Source organism: Schistosoma haematobium, chromosome 3 (genome assembly GCF_000699445.3).
Source record: "Schistosoma haematobium chromosome 3, whole genome shotgun sequence".
In the NCBI taxonomy this organism is placed as follows: Eukaryota; Metazoa; Platyhelminthes; class Trematoda; order Strigeidida; family Schistosomatidae; genus Schistosoma; species Schistosoma haematobium.
In genome coordinates, this window is record NC_067198.1 from 22,457,067 (window position 1) to 22,480,300 (window position 23,234).

General features: G+C 34.5%; 2 protein-coding genes across 3 annotated transcripts in view; one reads left to right on the plus strand and one right to left on the minus strand.

Moving 5' to 3' along the window:
• The window catches only part of MS3_00005261 (uncharacterized protein), a 43,374-nt gene extending 31,004 nt beyond the window's left edge, over window positions 1–12,370 (plus strand). Inside the window, exons 21-27 of one of the 2 annotated variants that reach the window (XM_051213290.1) lie at window positions 2,726–2,957; window positions 6,232–6,732; window positions 8,007–8,173; window positions 9,261–9,551; window positions 9,667–9,916; window positions 11,261–11,519; window positions 11,762–12,370. In XM_051213290.1, coding sequence (XP_051069254.1) covers window positions 2,726–2,957; window positions 6,232–6,732; window positions 8,007–8,173; window positions 9,261–9,551; window positions 9,667–9,916; window positions 11,261–11,519; window positions 11,762–12,047 — 1,986 coding nt within the window. In that variant the 3' untranslated portion in view covers window positions 12,048–12,370. Of the gene's footprint in view, window positions 1–2,725; window positions 2,958–6,231; window positions 9,552–9,666; window positions 9,917–11,260 lie in introns of both variants that reach the window. The other variant, XM_051213289.1, reaches the window with a different exon arrangement.
• Window positions 12,371–12,399: 29 nt separating this feature from the next.
• TRMT44 (tRNA methyltransferase 44) lies at window positions 12,400–22,249 on the minus strand (the record flags this gene model as incomplete). Its single annotated transcript, XM_051219619.1, has 9 exons — window positions 12,400–12,623; window positions 15,273–15,389; window positions 18,194–18,521; window positions 19,554–19,889; window positions 21,554–21,586; window positions 21,661–21,744; window positions 21,780–21,848; window positions 21,885–22,092; window positions 22,239–22,249. The coding sequence occupies 9 exons, from the start codon at window positions 22,247–22,249 to the stop codon at window positions 12,400–12,402; spliced, it is 1,410 nt and encodes a 469-aa protein (XP_051069255.1).
• Window positions 22,250–23,234: the final 985 nt, after the last annotated feature.

A 23,234-nucleotide genomic window follows, 5' to 3' on the forward strand; every position in this document is an offset into this window, starting at 1 on the left:
AATTAATGATCGACTGCTTTAATTACTCGACGGATTTCTACTTATCATGATAGAGTTTCTTTTACTTGAAATCCCTTCTAATTTATGAACTAGACAATATTAGGGGTTTAAAAACCAGAAACGTGGTATATGTAGAGTACTAGGTAACTCATCTACTTGAAATGAATGTTAGTGATAAGCAATTAGCTACCATGGTTCTTAGTAAGTTTAGCCTAAGTTGTCGCACATTTTTAAAAAGTCTAAATCTATTGTATGTGTTAACTATTGCTCAGTTAGCTACAACGTAGGACCAGGCACGTACATGGAACGGTCCAAGTTGCCACATCTCATTAGCACAACAAGATGAACACCAAATTCATAAAAGTAGTCCCCTCAATGGTATTAATGTATAAAACAAGGATTGTGTATATGGATATATTACGTGAAGAAAGACTTAATTCATAGAAAGATATAAATCGATTACCAAAGTAAAAGTGATTCCTGGAGGTGTTATTCAATTAGGAACAAGGACTAGTTAATATAATCTCAGTAGAAAGTAAGTAATCGTACTTAACTTTAACTATCATTAAGATCCTATCAACTCAAAAGAATTTTCCACGTTAATTCCATCATTTTTGCTTCCATCGCATTATCTATTATTTTAGTCCCGCGTACAGGATAGTGGGTGCATAATGCTGAGGAGTCCAATGCTAAGACGAAACAGCCGTCCAGTGCATACAGGTTTTCAATATTGGTCTAACATTTATCATTTCATGAACTCAATAAAAACTCAGCATTCTCCACAACCCTATATTGCTCATTATTTTAATATTTCAGATAATTTCGATAGCAGATATGCGTACTTTGTCTGCATTCTTTCATGTAAAAAATTTTTATGGAATGTATTCAGTAACCTTTTATGACCAGTGCATACCTTCATCACTAAAATAAGCTGTATATGGTAAACAACTATTGATATGTTAGTGCAATGGAATTATGCCACCCCTCACTTGTACACTTCCGTTCTTTTTTTACTGCTTAAACACATCTCTTTTGTTTAATAAAAAAACGAAACGAATTGTACCTCGCTATTCTATCTGGTCCTACTAAACATTAACTATGTTTAAAAATTTGCATAAGCTGTATTTGAATTTCAGGTATGTAGTTGACATTTATTAGTATGATAATAAAATAATAACATATTTGTCATACATCAATGAGTAGAAACTAGAATTTCTGACATTTCGTGTAACCCACTTCTTGAGATTAAAAATTAAGCCAATTAAAAAGTACGGAGGAACAGGCAGACTATATAGTTCAACCAATATCAGAATACATCTGATTATGCCATTTTTAGTCAAGGTAATTTTGTGAGACATTACCGTGTGTATTTGTGTGTTAGTGATGTGAGAAAACAGTAGAATTAAGTATAGTTTTCTGTTTGAACGGTCCAAGTCGAATGAATAATCGTTCTATCGAGGGAAGAGGGATTTAGTTATCATTCGAAACACCCCAGTTGCTCAATTTTTTCTATTATTGGAAAAACCTTCCTGAATTATTTTGAAAGCCCTGGATGGCCGTTTCGTCCCTGAATGAGACTCCTCAGAAGTGCGCATGCAAGGCCCCTCACGCGGTAGTTGGACCCAGGAACTCCGGTCTTGCACGAACGGTTTCATCGTATGACTCCAACTAACCCACGATGTCGCGCGACTATCTTCCATTGTCTTCATTGGTTAACTACCTCAAACCTGACATTGTTCAACTGCACTGACGACGGCCTCTCAATAGAACTCTGAGAATTACCTCTCGAAGCTAGTCACCAGAGAACGCATGGTATTAATCAGTATAAGGTTGTAGAGAATGTTGAGTTCCATTAAAATCACGAACACTTCAATGTTAGACCACCATTGACGACCTGGAAGCACTGGATGGGCGTTTCGTCCTAGTATGGGATTATAATATATGGACACAATTCTGCATAGATATAAAAACGATCTTTTCCTTTAGTCAAACTGCAGCATTTCGAAGAGTGTCGGCTGTTTTACAAAAATATGATGCCTCACACCGAATCACTTCGTTAAAAATGGCATGACATTGACCCCTTTTTGATTTTAATTCAACCAAATATTTAGCCTGTTTATATTAATTGAACTTGTGTTACTTTGAAACGGTCATTCATTTATTTATTCTGAAAAGGTAGCTTACATCAAGTTACGAAGATTAAAAATGTGATTTCGGTGAGACTATAGTTTATGGACGCACCAATCACATTTACGATAACTTGTCTTAGATTTCGACGCGAAATTCACTCATCCATTTGGCTAAATAGAGTCTTGGCATTATATCTGATGTCAGTTCGTGATGAAATCCCTAAATTTGATTCCTAACCCTAACCATCAACTGTAAATCATAATCCTTATTCTTCAAACTGCTTTATAACCCTCATTTAGCCCTAGTAAGTAGGTAGACACTCTCAAGGTCAGTCTGGCGTCGCTCAAAGGTCGTCCATAAACTAGTCTCACCGTGATTTCTATTCATTGAGTATCAAAATTATATCGATATTTTATTATTAACATTCTACTCTATACTCAATTTATTTGAAATAACTAAGTTCAATCTTGATAAAAAATACTTAGTTATTAGTGCGTTTATTGATCATTTCTAACAAAGTTTCATCTCTCTCTCTCTCTCTCTTATATATATATATATATATATATATATATATATATATATATATATTTTAAAGAACTGGCCAAGTGATCGTCCAATTTGTTGCCATGCTGAAGGTGAAACCATTGCCGCTGTAATTCTTTTAGCAGAAATCACTGGACGCAGTGTACATATTTGTCATGTTGCACGTAGAGCTGAAATTGAATTAATTCGTGATGCTAAACAACGTGGTCTAAAAGTCACATGTGAAGTTTGTCCACATCATTTATTCTTAACTGCAGATGACTTACCTCAAGAAGGTGGTTGGAGTAAGTCTACTTCTCTTTTGTTGAAAGTCATCATGCTGTTGACATAATAGTTAGTCACTCTTTCTAATACTAATTTGCAAATTTTAATAATTATTTGCATATTCAAAGTATTCGATTAAGAGGTGAAAGGTTGAATTTTAATCCTATGTTAAAAGTTCATCACGATCAGAACACTCGAGTTTTATTGTCAATAAATTACTACGCTAATTAGGGACGGGTAGATGACGGTTGGTTAAGACTTTTTTTGGATTACAACAACTACAATGTCTACATGCTTTCAAATGATTAGTCAACATTGTAAATTGATAAATTAAAGTCAGGTTTTATTTTAAACTATTGTTTATGTTAGACCGCAAACGCAGCATCGATTTGCTATTTTGACTTTATTTGGAACTGTGACTAGTCGAACACCGGTAAATTTTTTATAACCAGAAATCTACTCATCCCTAAACTGAAGTGCTTAATTTTCATTGCAAATCTTTAAAGCTAATGTACTTTAAATTAATCTGGCGAGTGATGACTTAGTTTGGTTTTCTACTTAATCATCGTGTTATGTGATGTTACAATACTTGTATGAATTTAGTTTTAGTTTATAAGATCATCGTTATATCAGTCACTGTAGTATGTATATAACTCGGTGTACCGTTTGCTTTTTGTGTGATTATCAGATATACTTATTATTAACGAAGCGTCCCTTAATTTATTCCTTACTTATTTAAGTCTGTTATTCCTGCTGAAGCATAGGCCACCCATCCGGGATTTCCGGTCAACGCTGTATTAAGCTCTCCTTTCCACTTGTTGATAAGAGGTATTCATGATATTACTGATTCCCAGCTCTGTGATCCTTATTCTCACTCACCCATTTAGCTTGAAGACATCAAGTCACGGCTTGCTTTGTGGTAGTTTGATGGTTTTCGTATAGCGTGTCCTTTCCACCTCCAACGTTTATTTCTTAATTCCCTCCTTAACTAGCAGCCAGTTTGTTCTCTGCCAGAATAGGTAATTGCTGATGGTCTCTAACCAAATGATCTAGATTATTGTGCATAAACAGCCGTTTGTAAATATATTTACTTTTTTGGTGATGGTTTTGGTAGTTTTCCAAGTAAAACAGAACTGTCTTGAAAACTCTGTCTTTGGTGTTGGCTGAGTTCTTTTATTTTGCTTTTGCCTTGCCAGTTCATACCTTTATATTTGCATCAGGTCACCCTTGTTTATCGATAATGGTGCTTAGGTAAACGCGTCCACCTCTTCCAATGCTGCACCATCAAACGTGATTTTGATTGCTGCTCAGTTTTGTACATGACTGATCTTTAAAAAGGCCAGCTTGTTGATCTTTAAGTTGAGCGTCTACTGAGTCCTTCATTCGGTTCAACAACACTGTTAGACACTGTCTGAAACTGACAGTAGTGTGCAACCTCTCTAGTCCCAACTCTTACTAACGTCTTTTTTCGATATGTTGATAAAATATCCCCTTTTCTAGCTTTTTAGTACTGGTTCTTCTTCTAAATCTTTCTGTAGAGAATGCGGGGCATCTTTGAAGTTACCTCTGTATCTGACCTTAGTGCTTCTGCTGCTTTCCTACTCCTGATTTATCTGATGCTCATGCTGATTTTCGTATTGTTGATGGGGTTTATTTTGAAAAGTAATAAATCTTTAGGGAGTTGGAAATAACCCAAGATTCACTTATTTGTATGTTTATAACAAATGTAAGCGGAGATGGTGACGGTGAGATTCATGATGTACCCATCTAATTATCATCGCCTTACATGATAATTTTCCACAAAGCTCTACACAACTCTGTGAACACAAATAGATTATCTTCGAATAACACATATATAATTCTTATAGGGTTGTTAGGCTTTGATGCGGTTTCTTAGTTCCATGAATGAAAAGCGATTCATGAGTGAAATTTCTTTGCAAATCCGCCTTTCTGGGAAAGCATTTCGTATTGGATTATGTTAATAGTTAGGTAGTAATTAACGGTAATATTGTTTACAAACTGAATCAAAATTAACAAATGTAACAACTCAAAAATACATCATGGATGGAAATAATTCCTCAGAAAGTAATTGATTATTGTATTCAAGTGATGTTATGCCGTAGTCCTAACCAGCGTGTCTTACAGTGAATTGTGTATTCAATTGGTTCTCCTGATTATCTTTAACGGTGGCCTTTAGATATAGAGGATATTCGTAGGTTATTAGTATTCGATCATATGTGTACTTAATCCATTTCTCGTGCAATTATCAAGTTAGACGTAGAGCACTCGATATGTATGGAAAATCGATTGATGCTGTAGTGAACCTTCATCGACTGAGATGGTCAGGATATGTATTACGTATTCCCATGCACCGACGACCTCGACGGGCAATGTTACCTAGTGTAGGGGTAAGTTGGAAGAAAGCTAATGGTGTCTAAACCAAGACATGACATTAACCCATGAAGACACTGACTGTTGAACTAAGCCATGTAGGTAAGTGCAGACTACCTGTTTGGGGTCCACGTAATTATTGCAACCAACAGTCGGATACTTTGGGTAACATGACCCAGAATCGTCCGCAATCTCGCAGGTGCATTCACTTTTAGTTTTCCCTTAGATCCTAATTTCCGAAATGAACTTGCAAATTTTTTTATTCCACTAATCCATATTCTCTTACCGCATCATATCTGTTATGCTTAAGCTTTCTGCCACCAACAGAACTGTTATTACCTGTACTACTTGTGGATTTGTTTTGACAATTTCATCACGCTCTGCTAATGGAGCGTGGCAACGTGAACTGACGTATACATGTACCACGTTCTACGTTGCATATGACTTACAACTGTAATATTCATTGTAGGATTTAATTTGTCCTATAGATATACTACCAGAACCGTAAACGCGATACTGACGAGCACAAAGTCTATGTAAAAGCTATAATCAGAACAAGGACAACTTGACTTTAAACTTCATCTGTTTCTGAACTTAAAAACAATTAGATTAGTATAATGATTAAGGAAATTACAGTTATTAAGTGAAATGCACAAACATACAAACCAGTATTACGTGTCTTATCGAAATGAATAAAATTATGAATCACACTAATATAATAGGATAATAATGTCTTTCAATTAGTAGGTCCTATGCAACAGGGATAGTTTACAGACACATCAGGCCAGATCAGTGTGGTGGGCGCTTGAACAACGATTTGATTTGTTAGTTATGAATATAACTGACATTCATCATGACATAATTTCGTCAATAGTTAAAAATATTTCACATATTATTTTCCAGATGAAGTGCGCCCAAGACTGGGTACAGCAGATGATATAAACGCTCTTTGGGCTAACATTAACACAATCGATTGTTTCGCAACTGATCATGCACCACACACTATTTCTGAAAAGAGTAAAGTGTCAGGGGCACCTCCTGGATTTCCAGGTTTGGAAACAATGTTGTCGTTGTTACTGACAGCTATGTATAATGGCCGGCTTACGCTTACTGAACTGATTGAACGCCTGTATATAAATCCATACAAAATATTTGGAATACCGACTGCTCACACTTTATATGAAGCTGTAAACTCAGTTAGTCGGGGGATATATGGCGAAACATGGGTTGAAGTGGATATGAGTGCTGAATGGCGTATCCCTGGAGCTGCATGGGAAACCAAATCAGAATCTGCACCTTCATTCTTTACTCGTGCTAATTGGAGCCCCTTCGCTGGAAGAGTTGTTCGTGGTCAAGTTCGTCGGGTCATGCTCCGAGGTCACCTAGCGTTTGTCGATGGACGTGGTATGACTAATCTTTTCGTTTTTTTTAATTTTCACTGTTTAAATCATAGTTTTTCTCGGCAGTAATATTTAGGATGTCGCGTTTGGTCGGTTCAAAGTCACGCGTTTAAATTATGTATTACCTACTCTGATACAGGAAGCTATGTACTATCTCAAGGGGATACAGAATCAGTGAGCCTTATCGCTTACTATTTAAACATAGTCATAGTCGCTGTGTTAAGTTATAATTAAGAGTATTTCATACTTCTGCTAATATTTTTCGCCAATATGAGTGACCTCATCTGCTGATTAATACACCTCTTTTTTGTTTAATTTCTCAAAAATAGTTTTGCTAGAAACATGTAATGCAATAGCTAGCCTGTGGTTCTGTGTGGCTGGGAAATTCATTACAACATAAATGCCTTGGTTATAAAATGGCACAGTAAACAGTGGCATTAAAGCACCACGGAGGATAAATCAATTAAATTGTGTTAATAATAATTTGATTTTGAGTTTCCACGTTAAATAAATATCTAGATACCTATGTGAATCCTAGAAAACTAGTTAAAATTATTTTTATTATTTCGCATATTATCAGTTTCAGTGCACGCATGTACCATGTTATAGGTCGTGTATCACTGATTGATTGGAAGCTGTATGATGAACTATGCGCTGCTCCCATTTCCTAAATTTTATATCAAAGGGTATTTTTTTATTCCCCACTGCTGGGAATATGGTCTTAGAAAAACAATAGAAATTATTGATGAAATGATAGACTCGCCTAATCCCCATGTTTATGTAAACTCCTCAAACCTACTACAATTATTCAGTAATCCGTTTTATCAGTTTCCAAGTTCTAAACAAGTACTCTTTCATCCACTCTACAAATGACTTCACGCACTTTTATTCACTTATATTGTGTAGATAATCATTATTTCAATTCTTTTCGTCACCTATGTATGTTATCTCAGATTATATTATATTCCAGTGTCAGTCAGTCTCAGTCTCTGACTGAGTGTTAAACCTTAATACGAAATATGGTTTTAAGCTGCTGAGGAGAAATATGAATTCATATTATTTTACCTCAATCGTTGTTTTGGTCTTATTCAAATTCATAAAGAGAACCAACTGAATAAAATTTCCTCGCAATTCAACTTGTCTTTTCCCCTCGTCTCTAATGTTGAAAGTTATTGAATTGAACTACATTTCTTTTATTTATATATATATATATATATATATATATATATATAAAATGTACATTTCCAGTGAATAAATTCTTTTTCTGTCCTGTTCCAGTTTTGGTAGAACCTGGTTTCGGTAAAGATGTGTCGTCAGACATATCCTTGCCTAAGAATTCTTACGACCCACTAACAATTGACACTTCTTTGAAACATATTCTTGTCTCAGCTGGTTCTCCCACTCTAAGAAACCGGTATAATTCAATTAATGAACGTGTTCAGGTAGTAAGTTACCTATTGTGTACAATTATCGTTGATTACACTTATGTATTCTTGTAAATTATTATTCCAAGGCATGTGACATTTTATCATATTCGTGACTTTACTATCTAGTTTATCTGTTGCTTTAAACAATTAGATAAATTCTTGATAAAATTTCATTCCATTAGATTTTGAAAATTAACAACGTCGTGAAGCTAAGCACAAGAAAAGTTTGCAGCTTAAGGTGTGGTATTTTCAAGTAGCTAGTACTGTGGTGTGTGCTACTTATATTGAAATAAGTAGTATATGATGTTAGTCGTGAACAGAAGGTCTGGCAGCAGAGAGACAAGAGGATCGAACAGTAACGAATGGAAACAGGATGCAATTTGTATGAAAATGCAAGAACAATGAAGTCTGAGTCATTTTGAGACAATTGGTGGACATTTTGCAAATTAAGCATTTACTCTATGATTGTTAGATTTTATTAACAAGTCCTGTAATTTTGTGTTGAATATATTCGATTGTCACCACCTATGTTCTTGTTCACTACAGTACTACATATATCTACATGAATGTTGTGTTACCATTTATTTTCTTTGTAACCAGATAGTAAGAGTTTGGTGAAAAAATTTTAAACTCACCAAGGTTACTCGCTTGTTCGGGGTAAATAATTCCAATTTTAATAGAGGTGTCTGACAACAATCATTTTACATTTTCGACCAATTTTGAGAAGTAAACTACTCACTTGCATAGGAATGTTATCCAGATTAACACTGAATGGTTGTTACCCCCGAACTCAGTTAATGGTAACATGTCCATTAAAACCACTTTTGTAATGCTTCATATCTATTTAATAGAAAAGCAAGTCATGTATTCCTAATCGAAGCTTTTTAAATTTATACAGCACTTCCCAATTAGTGCTGATTCACTTCCTTAGGAAATATTCACTGAAATTGGAAAGTAATCGATTAGTAGCAACATGGATCTCATTTCATAACTTATTCTATAAGGAAATACATAATTGCAATTATTATTATGAAAATATCTGTCCGTAAAACTGATAAATAATATTTACTTTTCGTGTGTATATCCATCTGTATTTGTTCTTCAGTCTCAAGATGAACCTGGTACACCGATCCCAGCTACCACCCAAAGCGATGAGGGACCTCGTAGTCCAATTGTTGCATACCAACCTTCCGTATCTGGTCTGATTCCAACTGCCCAACTACCTCAAACTCACCAAACCCTTCCAAGTATGTGGTTAGAAGGTTTATCAGGGAAGCATATACTTTCTTCTCTGGATTTCTCAAGAGATCATCTTCGTCGGTTGTATAACTTAGCACATAGTTTTAGAGTTGCTCTAAATAAAAACAAACCTTTAGATCAGATATGCCGTGGAAAAGTATGTAAAACTTTAATACATATTTTATTAAATAAAAACAACTCACTAAATATTTATACTTCACCAACTCTTCTTTAGTATATTTATCTCTTCACTTTGCATAATTCTTTATCAGGTAATGGGAAATCTGTTTTTTGAGCCAAGTACGCGTACTTCTAATTCATTTGCTATAGCAATGCAACGACTGGGCGGCACTGTAATGCATTTTTCAGAATCTACCAGCTCCCAGACAAAAGGTGAAACTGTTTTAGATACTGTACGGATATTGGCCAGTTATTGTGATTGCTTGGTAATTAGGCATCCTGGAAAAGGTGCTATACACGCTTTAGCAAATTCAATAGTACACAAACCAATTATAAATGCAGGTTAGTTCATATTGTCTTTATATTCTTGGTGAGTTGTGTCTATTGCAATTGAATATGTTGTAATCTGACTACAGTATTAAACTAAAATTAATTATTGCTGTTTTCAAAACTAAATGCCCCTGAATAAATACAAAAGTTTCAGCATACTCCGAAATAAACGAATCCAAACTAAGATCTGTAAAGTTTTCATCACTTATTTTATTTAAGATGACAGAATTTTGGCATTTTTCTCTAAGATATGCTTATGGATAACTTTATCCCATGATAATATATTAATATTTCGCGAATATTAAATGTACTATGTAGATGAAAGTCTTTTATCGACTAGTTATTTTATTAAAAATAATAACAATGACAAAAACAATGTCATAACGGAGGCGTAAAACTTTGTTGTTTATATAGTGAACTATTGTAAGTACAAACAAAACAATAAAGTGATCACAGCCGAGTTATCATTAAGTAAACTGTAACTAATAACTTACCTGAAAATAGTGATTAGGATCTTTGATATTATCATGATAAAATTAAAATTTCTTTGTTTAGAGAAATACTTTTTACATTTTATGGTTAATCAAATGCAAACGGCCAAAACAAAATTGCTATTTCATGTGTCATTATGCAAAAGAACAAGAGACATTGTTCATATTTGATGCATAGAATCGTCGACAATTGTTACAAAGACTTCCTTTTTTGTTGACTATTCACTCAGGACAGGGTATTATCACCGCCAAATGAATGGAGCGTTGTAGGAAACAATCGTATACCTTATATGGTGCTTGATATTGTGGAATGAGTAATTAAACTATATCATATGGCTAAAGCTCGTTTTTTCTCAACGTATACGACACCCTCCTTGATTTTTACGCCGCAATAAGTGCGACCAGACACTGCTTTTAATGGATCTGGAACACTGAGTTACAATAAGATCTTAATAACTTCTAACTAAGTTATTTGATTTTTCTTTTTCTGCCATCTAAGCTTGTTTAAAATTAAGATTTTTATTTATTCTTTGAGCAAACAATTTAACCAGTCACAAAGCCTTTGATATTTAGATAATACTATTATTCTTACTATCGAAAACAACGTTTATCTGGTGTTGTTAATTCTTGGTACTAATACTTATCAACCACAGTATGATGATAATATTCGACTTTTAAGAGGATGCAAATTTCTGTGAAATCAGCTGGGATTACAACGAAGACTACTTTAAATATATGGTTGAATTATAAAAGTAGCTTGTTCTTGAAACAAACAAAACGTGTTTTTGTCACTATTAACCTTTATTACCTATAGTATTTCGTCTTTTGAACCTAAGGTTTCATGTTTTTCTTCTTATCGATGCAGGTGATGGAATAGGCGAGCATCCTACTCAGGCACTCCTCGATGTTTTCACAATTAGAGAGGAGATCGGGACAGTGAATGGTTTAACTATCACTATGGTCGGAGATCTCGCTAATGGACGCACAGTACATAGTTTGGCTCGATTATTATGCTTATATAAAGTCAAACTACGTTATGTTACTCACAGAGATGAATTTAAGATGCCACCAGAAGTTAAATCGTATGTTGCTGATCGTGGCATTCCACAAGAAGAGATGACTAGGTAGGTTTAGTTTGAACTTGACTACAATTTCTGTGAATGTTTGTATCTATAAAAACTATTCTATTTAAATATTCTGTAAAGCCAGAGATGCGGAAATACAATTCGATGCATTCCATCTTTCCTAAAGCCTATCACAAACATCAGATCATGCGTTGGACGACTACAATACACAACTGTGTAAACCAAGATTCTATTCAGGATTAAAGTTGAAACTAAACTAATAAATTATTTTTTATTCATAGCTTGGAGGAGGCACTTCCCGATACCGATGTTCTCTACATGACACGTGTGCAAACAGAAAGAATGAGTGATGACAGAGATGCTCGGCGTGACCAATTTGTTGTTACACCTGAACTGATGACACTAGCCAAGCCTAGAGGAATGATTGTAATGCACCCGCTACCTCGTGTTGGAGAAATCAGCCCCAAGTTCGATTCCGACCCTCGAGCAGCTTACTTCCGTCAAGCGGAGTATGGAACGCATGTTCGCATGGCCCTCCTGGCTATAGTGCTGGCTAATCAGAAATGAACTAATTATGATTCAGTCACAATGAACAATATTTCTTAAACATTATTTTGGTATATTAAAAATGTCACTATTTTGTTTATTACTTTGATACATAAACACTTCATGATGTGAAATATTAAACTAATCTAGTACTTTGTATGGGAAATGTTACTCTATTAATTATTTACTTTTTATATTCATTCTATAAGTAGTATCAAGAATAAAATTAGTTCTTAGTGCAGTTTCATGTTCTAAACAAGTTTGGAATACCAAAATCTTTGCCAGTACACAGTTCATAAGCTACGTTCATTGCGTAACGAAAACATTGTGGAGAGAAAACAAAGACGTTATTTGGTTGAAAATGCTTTGTTGTTTATTGTTTCATGGAACCGATTTTTATAAGGATTTCATTTTCGCAATGGGCAAAGTCACACAATTCAGAAGTGTATGGACAACCATCTGGATGGTTAAGTGACATCCAGCAGAGTTTTGTTTTACGATTCTTCCCATTTTTGTTATTGAATAACGGAATTCCAGAATCATTAAGCTTCGCCATCTTATCTGGTAACCAACGTAACTGAACGGTGTTTTTGATAGCTTGATGAATAAACAAAAAAATACTATAAGCAAAGTTCCATAGGCGCAAAAATAACCAGTTTTACATGAGCATGGGAATAGAACAAACATTTAGATCTTAATAACGCATAGTTGAGAATAAACTTAGTAGACAGATTGATTCTTGTCATGAACACATCGTCCTGGTTTGCGATTCGTGAAATGCGAAAATGGAAATGGCCTTAATGAAGCGGATTTCTTAAGCACCTTTATCCAATGAGACGAATGATCAGACTTTACGAGGTCACTGTTATCTGTAGAGGTGAGTAGAGTTTTTAAACTACCCATCTCGTGATAACTAAGTATTCTGTTTTGTTGTTCACACGAGGGGTATTTTAATCACATACTGAAGTTTATTTTACATTACGCTATTAAGTAAACAACTATGTTGCTAGAAAGTAATTATAAGCCAATCGAATAAATAAGTTTTTCATACGATTGGTTTCTTTTACGAATTTGAATAAAGCCAAAACAACAACTGAAGCAAAATAATATGAATTCATTTTATCTTATGGTTTCCCATCAGCTGCTTACAAGCGTGTTCGTATCACAGTGTAACATTAAGATATGATATAATATCTCGGAAATAAAATACCATTAGGTATCATTACCAAGGTGTGACTTGATAATTTCAAATAAATTGAGTATTAAGTATATTGTTATTATCAATAACAATATATTTGTAATGTCCAAATGAGCAGGAAAATTAAGTCGGAAAATTTAAAAATTTAGTTTTTCTATGGATTGGAATATTTATAAGTATATTATTTTTATTACAATACCACTAGATTTTAGTAAGGTTTTCCATCTTATCTAGTTTATTTGCATTAGTATTACTTTGTCCAATTTATCGTTTGAAATGCTACATCTTTCGGCAATCTACGGCCAGAAACAATACACTATAAAGAAGTTGTAAACTTTCGAGTAATGTGAGCTAGGGACGAAAAGAACTACATTTCTTCTGAATATGTGTATAACTGAGTGCCGTAATCACTAGGTAATCTTTAATGCGGACTTAATTTAGTTAACATACAGTATATTACTCAATACAAATTTGTCTTCGAAAACATACTTTTGATGCTTTCGTTGAACTCACACTTATGTCTCTCTGACTTCTACTACAACTGTCCTAGAAAAATAATAATGGCAAAAAATAACCAATCTAGCACACCGTTATGTACTATCCAGAATCTACTATTTCATTGGCCTAACATTGTTTATTAATCGTATCACACGTAAAGCAAACACATTGACGATATACACTTTTCTTCTGGATTCCTAATTTCCACCAAGTTTTAAAAAATAAGGGAATTCATTATTTTTTCACTAAATAACAAAGATAAAATTAGCAACCACGGTAAGGAAAACAAGATCTAACGGGTTTCAGTAAAGCCGTTTAGTTAAAATACCCCTTATAGTTTATATGCGTCGAGAATTAATGTGAGGAAATATTAAACAAATCAAGATAACATAAAAACTGAGGTATCTGTGGAAAGAATAGTTAGCCATTTAGTAAATCTATTCGACAGCATTTATATACGAGATGCGAATTGTTAAATATATCACTTCTAAAAATATCCTGAATGACTTACCAATAAAGAAATAAGAAAATTGCTACCACAATTACAAACCAGTTACCATGTAAGAATGATATACATGAAGTGGCTAGATTGAGGTTCAACAATTCTTATAATACTTCTCAAAGCTCATCTTTCGAGCACTAGCGAGCGTATATTGCAACGATTAGCTCGACATATTACATTGATTATCGCCACTTCAAATTATCTTAAGCGACAAGAAAACTAAAGACATTCGAAAATGGCTAACCACTTTTATGAGTGAGTATTTGCTTAACCCCTTTAGCTAAGCGGAGAGGAAAATTCTTAGCCATTTACGATTGTTAACAGACTACTGAATACGAAAGTATATGAACCGACACAAATCATTCTGATTTAACTCAATAAACTAAGTTGACAAATATAAAAGGTTCTGGTGATTAATAAGGAATCATTTTTGAAGTATTGTGATTTCTACTTTATTCTACATTTTTAGATACCTTCACTATTGTACACCTGTCTACACTGCTAAGAAATTTCTTGATCGGTCACTACTAACTTATTTGATGGTATAATACTCATTTACTTTGTCTAAATTTAATCACTAGGTTTGATTTCGGATCTAGTCATATGTACACCTACTCACCCTGTCAAAGTGTAATAAATTTACATACACACATCCATACATATATAGAAGTTAAGCGTTCGCGCGCGAAACTGATAGGTCCTGAATTCTAATCCCGCGGGGTGGGGTCGTGGATGCGGACTGCTGATGAGTCTCATACTAGCACGGAACGGCCGTCCAGTACTTCTAGCTCTAACTGCATCGTGAATTTAAGTATATATATATACCCCTCTAAAGATTATGCACCCAGTTCATTCCAGCTGGAGAGTACTACCTAGAACTTTTAAAATCCTTTATTCTTTGTACTGTTTATCCGATTAAATGGTATGCACTTACTACATTCAAACACTAGTCACAGTTTGAACTGCTAATACATATACAATGTAAAATTGCATGAAAATATACAGGTCACATAGACTAATTAATTAATTTCATGTTAAGTCAACTCACTTCGAAAACACTGATGGTGATTCCTCAAGACAGTTTGCAAACCACCATGCTGAGATTTTAATAATTTCATATCTTCTAGTGACACAAGTTCACTGCACTCTGATAAAGTTAATGTACCTTATTATGAAAGAGGGAAGAATATTTTATTCCAACTTTTTTTCATATACTATCTTTTATAATAAGTAAATATATTTAAGAGAAAAGCATCAATACAACCATGAAAAAGAAAAAACCTAGCAATACTCAAGTTAGTACAAGAAAAATATTAAGTGTGGCCGACAATGACAGTGATTGGTTGTTTGCTTACTCAGACTTGTAGATAGTCTGACAGGCGTTAAATGAGTTATATATTCTCCTATCCCTATTATCATTGATTGTTGTTGGTTTTTGGTGTGAAAATATATCTACGTTCTAGTTAGGTGAATCATGTGTCCTTGATCTGAGTTGTGTTGAAGTCTTGTAGAATAGACATTAACAGGGAATCTAGCGTAGATATTCGTCTAACATTCCGTTCGTGTAGACGTGGGAAACCGACCTTTATAACAGCGGCGACGGTGGTTAAAACGCATCTACGCCTATATATTCAGTTAAAGCGGATTTTGTAACAATAAAGTGTATGATCTGGATTCTTTATTGCAACAGCAAAATGCTCTTATCGAATTATTGGTCAAGAGTATGTCAGTATCCCCAAGAACCCAAGTATCTAATTCCATTATGACTTCGGATTCTACTGCGAATTCAATAAATGAATTTAGATTTGACCCAGAAAGTGGGACTACTTTTGAGGCGTGGTTTAAGTGCTATGAGGATTTGTTTATTAATGATTGTAAAGAGCGGGATGAAGGGTCGAAACTAAGATTATTACTACGGAGGCTCGGAGTTTCTGAACATGAGAAGTCCTGTAATTTTATTCTCCCAAAGAAGCCAGCCGATGTGACCTTCAGAAAAACAATCGAATGCCTGACACGTATATATGGTGAAAGATCATCAATTTTTCACACTAGATACCAGTGTCTCTCTCCGGGATATTAGACGAATATCTACGCTAGATTCCCTGTTAATGTCTATTCTACAAGACTTCAACACAACTCAGATCAAGGACACATGATTCACCTAACTAGAACGTAGATATATTTTCACACCAAAAACCAACAACAATCAATGATAATAGGGATAGGAGAATATATAACTCATTTAACGCCTGTCAGACTATCTACAAGTCTGAGTAAGCAAACAACCAATCATCGTTATGTTCGGCGACACATCACTTGCAAACCGATCTATACATGAACATAGACTAGCAGCAGAACGACATGACATATTATCAATTACATCAATCTGTCCGGATGAATTTGATCGGGAAAGTAGTAATCAATGACATTCTAATAATCCCAAATAAAGCATGATAATTTGTTCAACATGAAATCAATAAACACACCGGCATAAAATACAGTCTTGTTAATCCAATAACGTAACTGCCTGGAGCCTTTCTAGAGTTACTACCGGTTTCAAGTCCATGTAAAAGTGGAGTATTGGACAGAGGAGTAGCAGTTTCATTTAATAAGAAACAACCTTGTTAAAAAAACGCTAAACAAGAGGATGCTTACCAATCATACAGTCAATGGTCAACTGAACAGCACAGTCAACGAGTATGTATAGATACTCGAAAATGACAAAACCTACAAAGATCATCAATCACAAAAAGCATAATGAGAACAGACTGATTGATCACCTGATGAGTGATCTTCAAACAGCTCACTTCTGCTTGAAGTAGACTCTGATGATGCCCAAGACGACAATGGGAGATTCGTAACTAAACCAACCGGTCCAGAGAACACATAACCATACAAAATATGTACCTGAGCTTTTTTATAGTCGCAAAGAAAGTTTTGAAATCGTTATACTCGCTTATCGATTTGATTGATAAATTCTGGTGAGAAAAGGATGAGAATAAACTCTGTAGTCAGTACTGACGAGTTTAGATGTTGTCATTTAGTAACGGATAACCAAAAGAAGTGAGTTACTCGTTATTATGGATTATACCACAATTGGTCAGTTCATAAATCTACGTTTTAATAACAATTCTTATCCTGATATTTCAGTACACCCATCCAAATAAACTTCACGGCAGCTTCACATATTGTATTCTACTGCATCTTGTGATAATTTCTGTCACAAATAAATGCTAGATGAGTATACCTTGTTGAGAGATTTATATACTGCAATTATTGTGATCACATATGACAGTTTACAATAACTAATACCTGAAATTATTATACGTAATCTATATTAACAATATAAATTTTATCACCACCTTCACTGTTTTAAACGATTTTTATTAGGTATTATTAGGTAATAACCTCTAGGAAATTGTTTATATACAGTAAAAAAGCGCCAGCCACATGAAAAGATTATGCTGATAAAATGAAATATTTAGATGAAACTATACGGATATATGCAAACAATATTTAAGGCATGAAATGAAGATTCCAAACCGACTTAAATCTAAAAGTCGGAATATAATTGGCACGACAGTTTAATGCGTACATTAATTCCATGAGGAGTCGTCTTCATATAATTAATCAGTAGACATATATCAGACCAGTTATATACGGCGATTAGATTTTGATCGTATACAATAAGAGTAATGAGCATTTTTCTTCGAGAATTTAAGCTGAGCTACTTATTAACACCTTCTTTGTTTTACGTTAGCTGTCATAATGAATAGAGACAGGTTATGTATCATGCCGTCAATAGTGTGAAACGCATTTTTAACCGCCCAGTGATCCGTATGATAATTTAGATCCCTATTTATCTTACGCTAAAAATACCCTTGAACTTATTGAACTTGCAACATTACAGTGAAAAATTGGATACTATTTGGAAAAGTATCTACCAATAAAACTGTTATGGAAACTTACCACCAGGATTCCACCAACGATTGTCCAAAGTTCTTATTCTTAAATTATCAGAAAGCATAAGATTATGGGATTGTAAACGATATTTATCTGGTTTACAGATTAATAAGGCTTTGAAAACTGTATGTGATATTTTGTCAAGAACAAATTTCGAAACTCTTGTACAATTACAGGGAACCTCTGTGGGTGGACGTGCAACAAACGTTTTGTTAGGCTTTGAAGTAATATCACGTTCATATTCAATGTATTTATTAACAGCAGACAAACGATTTGAGTGCTCATTATTTCCAAAACACTTTGAATCGATTATATCTCGACCAACAATACATATCTAGAACAACGAAACATAAAAATAACATGCAAAAAACAGAAACTGGAGTTAACAATTACTCAGTAGAAAGTTATGTGAATTTCATAAACAGTCGGAATACATCGTTTAAAACGAGGTGGAATTACCGGGAAACTCATTTTATTTGTTGACTTACAGAAATATGTCATTGGATCAATGCGAAGCAAATGTTTACTATCTAATGCTAGTGTGTGTTCTTTGGTTTTGGAAGAAAACTAAACCATTTATTGTCCCGAAACTATTTCTATCAATTAGTGATAAAGATTACGTTGGCTAGTGGATTTTAAAGACAAACTAGGTCACTGAATCAATAGCTTCGTTTTTGTGATCTGTGAGATTACAGACAGCCGCGATATCATACTATAGTGCACTACAAAAGCTAGAGACGACTATGATATTAGCTAAAGTAGTTAAGAAAAATCCGATAAAAAAACAAGCAGGTAAAGTTAATTAAGACTAAAAATCTTATGTGAACCCCCCAAACAATGGACGATAAGATACAGCTGTCGATGTTAAACTAAACAAATGACTGTCTCCAACAATAAAGTCTCTACTAGCTTGTCCGCCTATAGCCTTAAGTTTGTGATCAAATTAAGCAGTCTCATAGAATCCATTTTCATGATTTGGACACTATAGCAACCGTTTTAACTACCTCTCTTTGTCATATATGGTATGCCATCAGCTTTATCTCAACCAGTGAATTAATGACCACAGAGTAAAATTATGCAACAATACCAAATGAGAAATTTTCACGTTCGTTTTTGGATGACATACACAACTGTAGACGGCTGCAACTGGCAATATAGCTACGGTGCATTTCGAATCTAGCAAGGTTTGTGACGTAACTCACACGTGATCGTGGTTCGTCTTTCAGCCACCAGGTTGTTCGTAGAAATACAATAGATATTTTGTTGAGTTACTGACAGCAGAGTATATTGCAATTTTACATTCCTTCCCTCTCTCTTTATATATATACTCAAAAATTCGACAAATAACTAATAGTTACAAACCTACACGTTTGGTTGATGGTATTCTGAGCGCATCAACTTCAGGTATAAAACTGCAAATGGCAAAAATGTGTTGTATATAATTAAGATATGTACCATATCGACTATTTTCTGTTATCTGTTTGACATTTATGTCGTCAGGTAAAAATGAAAGTGAACTTTTCGGGATATTGAATTTTCCAAAAAGACTGTAAGGACAACATGGTAAAACAAATATCTTGCATGATGGTCCACTTTTACATGCCAGTATAGGCAACCAAGGTGTAAGTTCATCACTGTGATTCCCAATTAGCCAATTGGCTTGTGGAAACCCACAAACTTCTTCTGGATTTAACGAAATTTCCTAAAATATGAAAGAATGGTAGCGAGATTTTACAGAGTTGAGTAACATTATAAATGAATTTTAGTTAAAAATACAATTCAGAAAAAACTGGATTGCTGTAGCTGATGGACTGGATCAGAATAAAACTATTACTCCTAGCCAATATTACACAAATATAATGGGAAAGAATATGGAGGTAACCATAGAAAAATAGAAACAACCAAAAAAACTAGAGTTGGGTCGAATATCCGAAGGGTCATAAAAGGGAGTATGAATTCGTCTGGATTTTTTAAATGAAGAACATTGATTTTTTGTTCATATTTCCATTAGAAATATATTTATATTCTGGTATAATAGGGCATAAATAAGTGTGCCAAGCAAATGAAGCTATAATATTGTAAAGAAATGAGAGAAGGGTCGTACAATCAATAAATAAACAGAAAGAGTATTTAATATGGGATAGAGCTCAATTAAGAACACAACCAACACTTCTTTTAGTTAAGAAAGTTTATCTTAATAGTGGTAACATTGTAGTAGGAAACTACATTACAATCGTCACTGGCTTCAATGCTGATTCATGTCTGATAACGTTTCAAGTCAGCGATCTGCTAGATCTCTGGAAACCCGACAGGGGAGTCTTGATTTATCGACAGATCCCAGCCATATATGACTTGATATGTATCACTGCGAACGAGGAATGTTAAGATAATTATGAACCGCGATCGAGAAATCTGCGTTTATCAACAATGATCGATTTGACAACCAGTGGCCTCATAAACCGGTGCCACGTGATGATTGAGCTGCCCTTAACTTCCTATGATCAACTCTTTTGATCTTCAAATCGATTTTTTTCGAGTTTACTGTTCCAAAGTATCATTCATAATTTAGATGATTTTAGAAACTGTATTGGTTTAATCGGTTGTCCTATGGTTATTTTACGAGAGCGTTGTTATCTTTTCTTACGACATAGATCAATTATCGATTTAGGCTCACTAAATGAAATCACGTTTAGATCCCGAACTCAAACTAAACTCCTAGTTAACCTTACCGACAATACTAGACCATTGTGCCTAAAGACATCTGAAATTAATGTCATACTTCGCTATTTTTTATTGCTTTGTTATTCATGGCTTTTCCAACTTTGCAGATAAATGAGATTTGGTTATTCATTACACAGGACGACAATATCACTTATATATGATGTCAAGGTCTCCTACTAATTAAGAGATCAGCCATTTGAAGATAGAAAAAAGTGACTTTCAGATCGACCATAATATTTAAATTGCCACGAGCTAAACCCAAGTATAACATCCTTACTTGCGGTTTTTACAACTCGAATATTTTAAAAAACAAAATACTTAGCTAGTTTTATGGGAAAAAAATATTTGGTGTACGGGAAGCCACTTTTATTTAAAATGATCGGAAGCTGTATATTAACATCACCGTCCTAGGATTTATTTTTAAAATTAGATAAAATTATACAAACTAAATATCACGTAGTAATGTCACTTAAAACAATGGTTGAGAGTTACTGAGGTCAAAGAAGTTAAAACACCGTTCTGTATCCTGTAAGAAAATCACATTTTATCTTGGTAGGGTGTAGAATCGGGATTTTAAATGTGAAATACACCGAGAACTTAAAGATCACATGCAATTCAGGGATTGAGAAAGCACAAAAAACATACCTTTAAACGTTGTTGTACACTTAGTGGATAAGACTTCCAAATGTGCCTTCTACGTACATCTATTCCTATGCCAGTGAACTTGTTGAATAAAGGACAAAGTAACTTACTCCTTCCGACGAAAGTATGTACGTCAACAATCCGTTTCCACAACCAAGATCGACGAAATTAACATGTTCATTTTTCCATAAACACTAAAAAAGCAAATTTATTGTGCAATTTGACATACTATAAGGTAGCAAGCTATGCCAATATCTTCATACACGAATTTCATTGGGTCTGTTTTCTCCGACCAGTTCTACTACAAATAATCAATCACGATTTTAATGGATACCTTAACTAGAGTAGGTCCATAGGTATTTTTCAAGCGTTCGTATTGCAATTGATATAAACGGCAATCAATTAGTGAGAGGGAAGGAATATTAACTTTTGCATCACAAGAATACCAAAGATTAAGCTTCTGTTCAAGGACGTCTTTCAGCCAAGAACTCTGGAGAAACCCAGGAGACTCATTCAAGACGGAAACTTGAATGCGACCACTACTACTCAGTATAATAGAGTAAAATTACTTTATTTCCTCGATAATGTAAGTTATGGAGATCGATGAAAACTTATAAGCTGGTCCTTTGGAACAAACTTCAGTGAATTCACTGATCCCAGTACGGAGCTTCGGATAGATAAATCTTACGCAGGATTCATCAGTTTCGGATACAACGGATGAAGCAAATACATCTTTATGTACAACCTGGGGTTTATGGATCCATATAGACAACGCCGTAGTAAAGCGTTCATCCATCTGAAGGCTAAAAAGCACAGAAATATTAGTCAAATAGCTGACGTCAATTAACTGATGAGTTGATACAATTGTGTTTTAAAACCATACTCCTGAAGGTATAAGATCAAATGATGGGAGTTAAACTAACTTATACTGCCGAGCCTGTTAGCATTAAGACAGAAATTACTAGTTCTTGTAAGAAATTTAGACATCAATGAAAGATAGCACTGTCACACTAAAGTGTATGTTTATTTAAGACTCAAATGACCATGTGTTAAAAACAAAAACCATTTTGCGGTATCTCAAACTAAAAAAGAACGTAAAACCCAAACAAGAAATACCTGTTCTTTCTAATCCAACATTCCAGCAAAGAGAGACTGTGCTACCTCAAAAAATTGGTCAGTCATTTAGATAGGTTGATTGAATACAGATGGAGTGGGTTTGAAGACATATTCGAGGCCATAACATTGCCGTTCATATCATGGTCAACACATAAGCAATGAAACTGCCTTTCATGAATCGGGAAATGATACAGAGTAGGAAACATTTTTGCGACTTGTTACTAACACTGGTCGTGAGTTATTTAAGTATGAGTACCGAAAAATCAAGGGTGTACGTAAAATGGCTAGAGCTAGACCCCGCACTACATACGAAAGACATTCGACACACGATAGCCGTAATTCCCAAGAACGATTGTTTTCGTACGTCAAGCGGAGAACAAAACGTAGTATTGGAGTCCCCCGTTACTATTACACGATAATTCAAACACGGTCAAAGCTGAGATTTTGTCAAACTACTTCAGTGAGGTCTACTCTTCTGGCTTTGTTGTCAACACACCCAATAACCACGCCACTGAGATACCATGGTAGTTGCCGCTACAATACCAATGCTTGTAAGTCACCGAGGCCC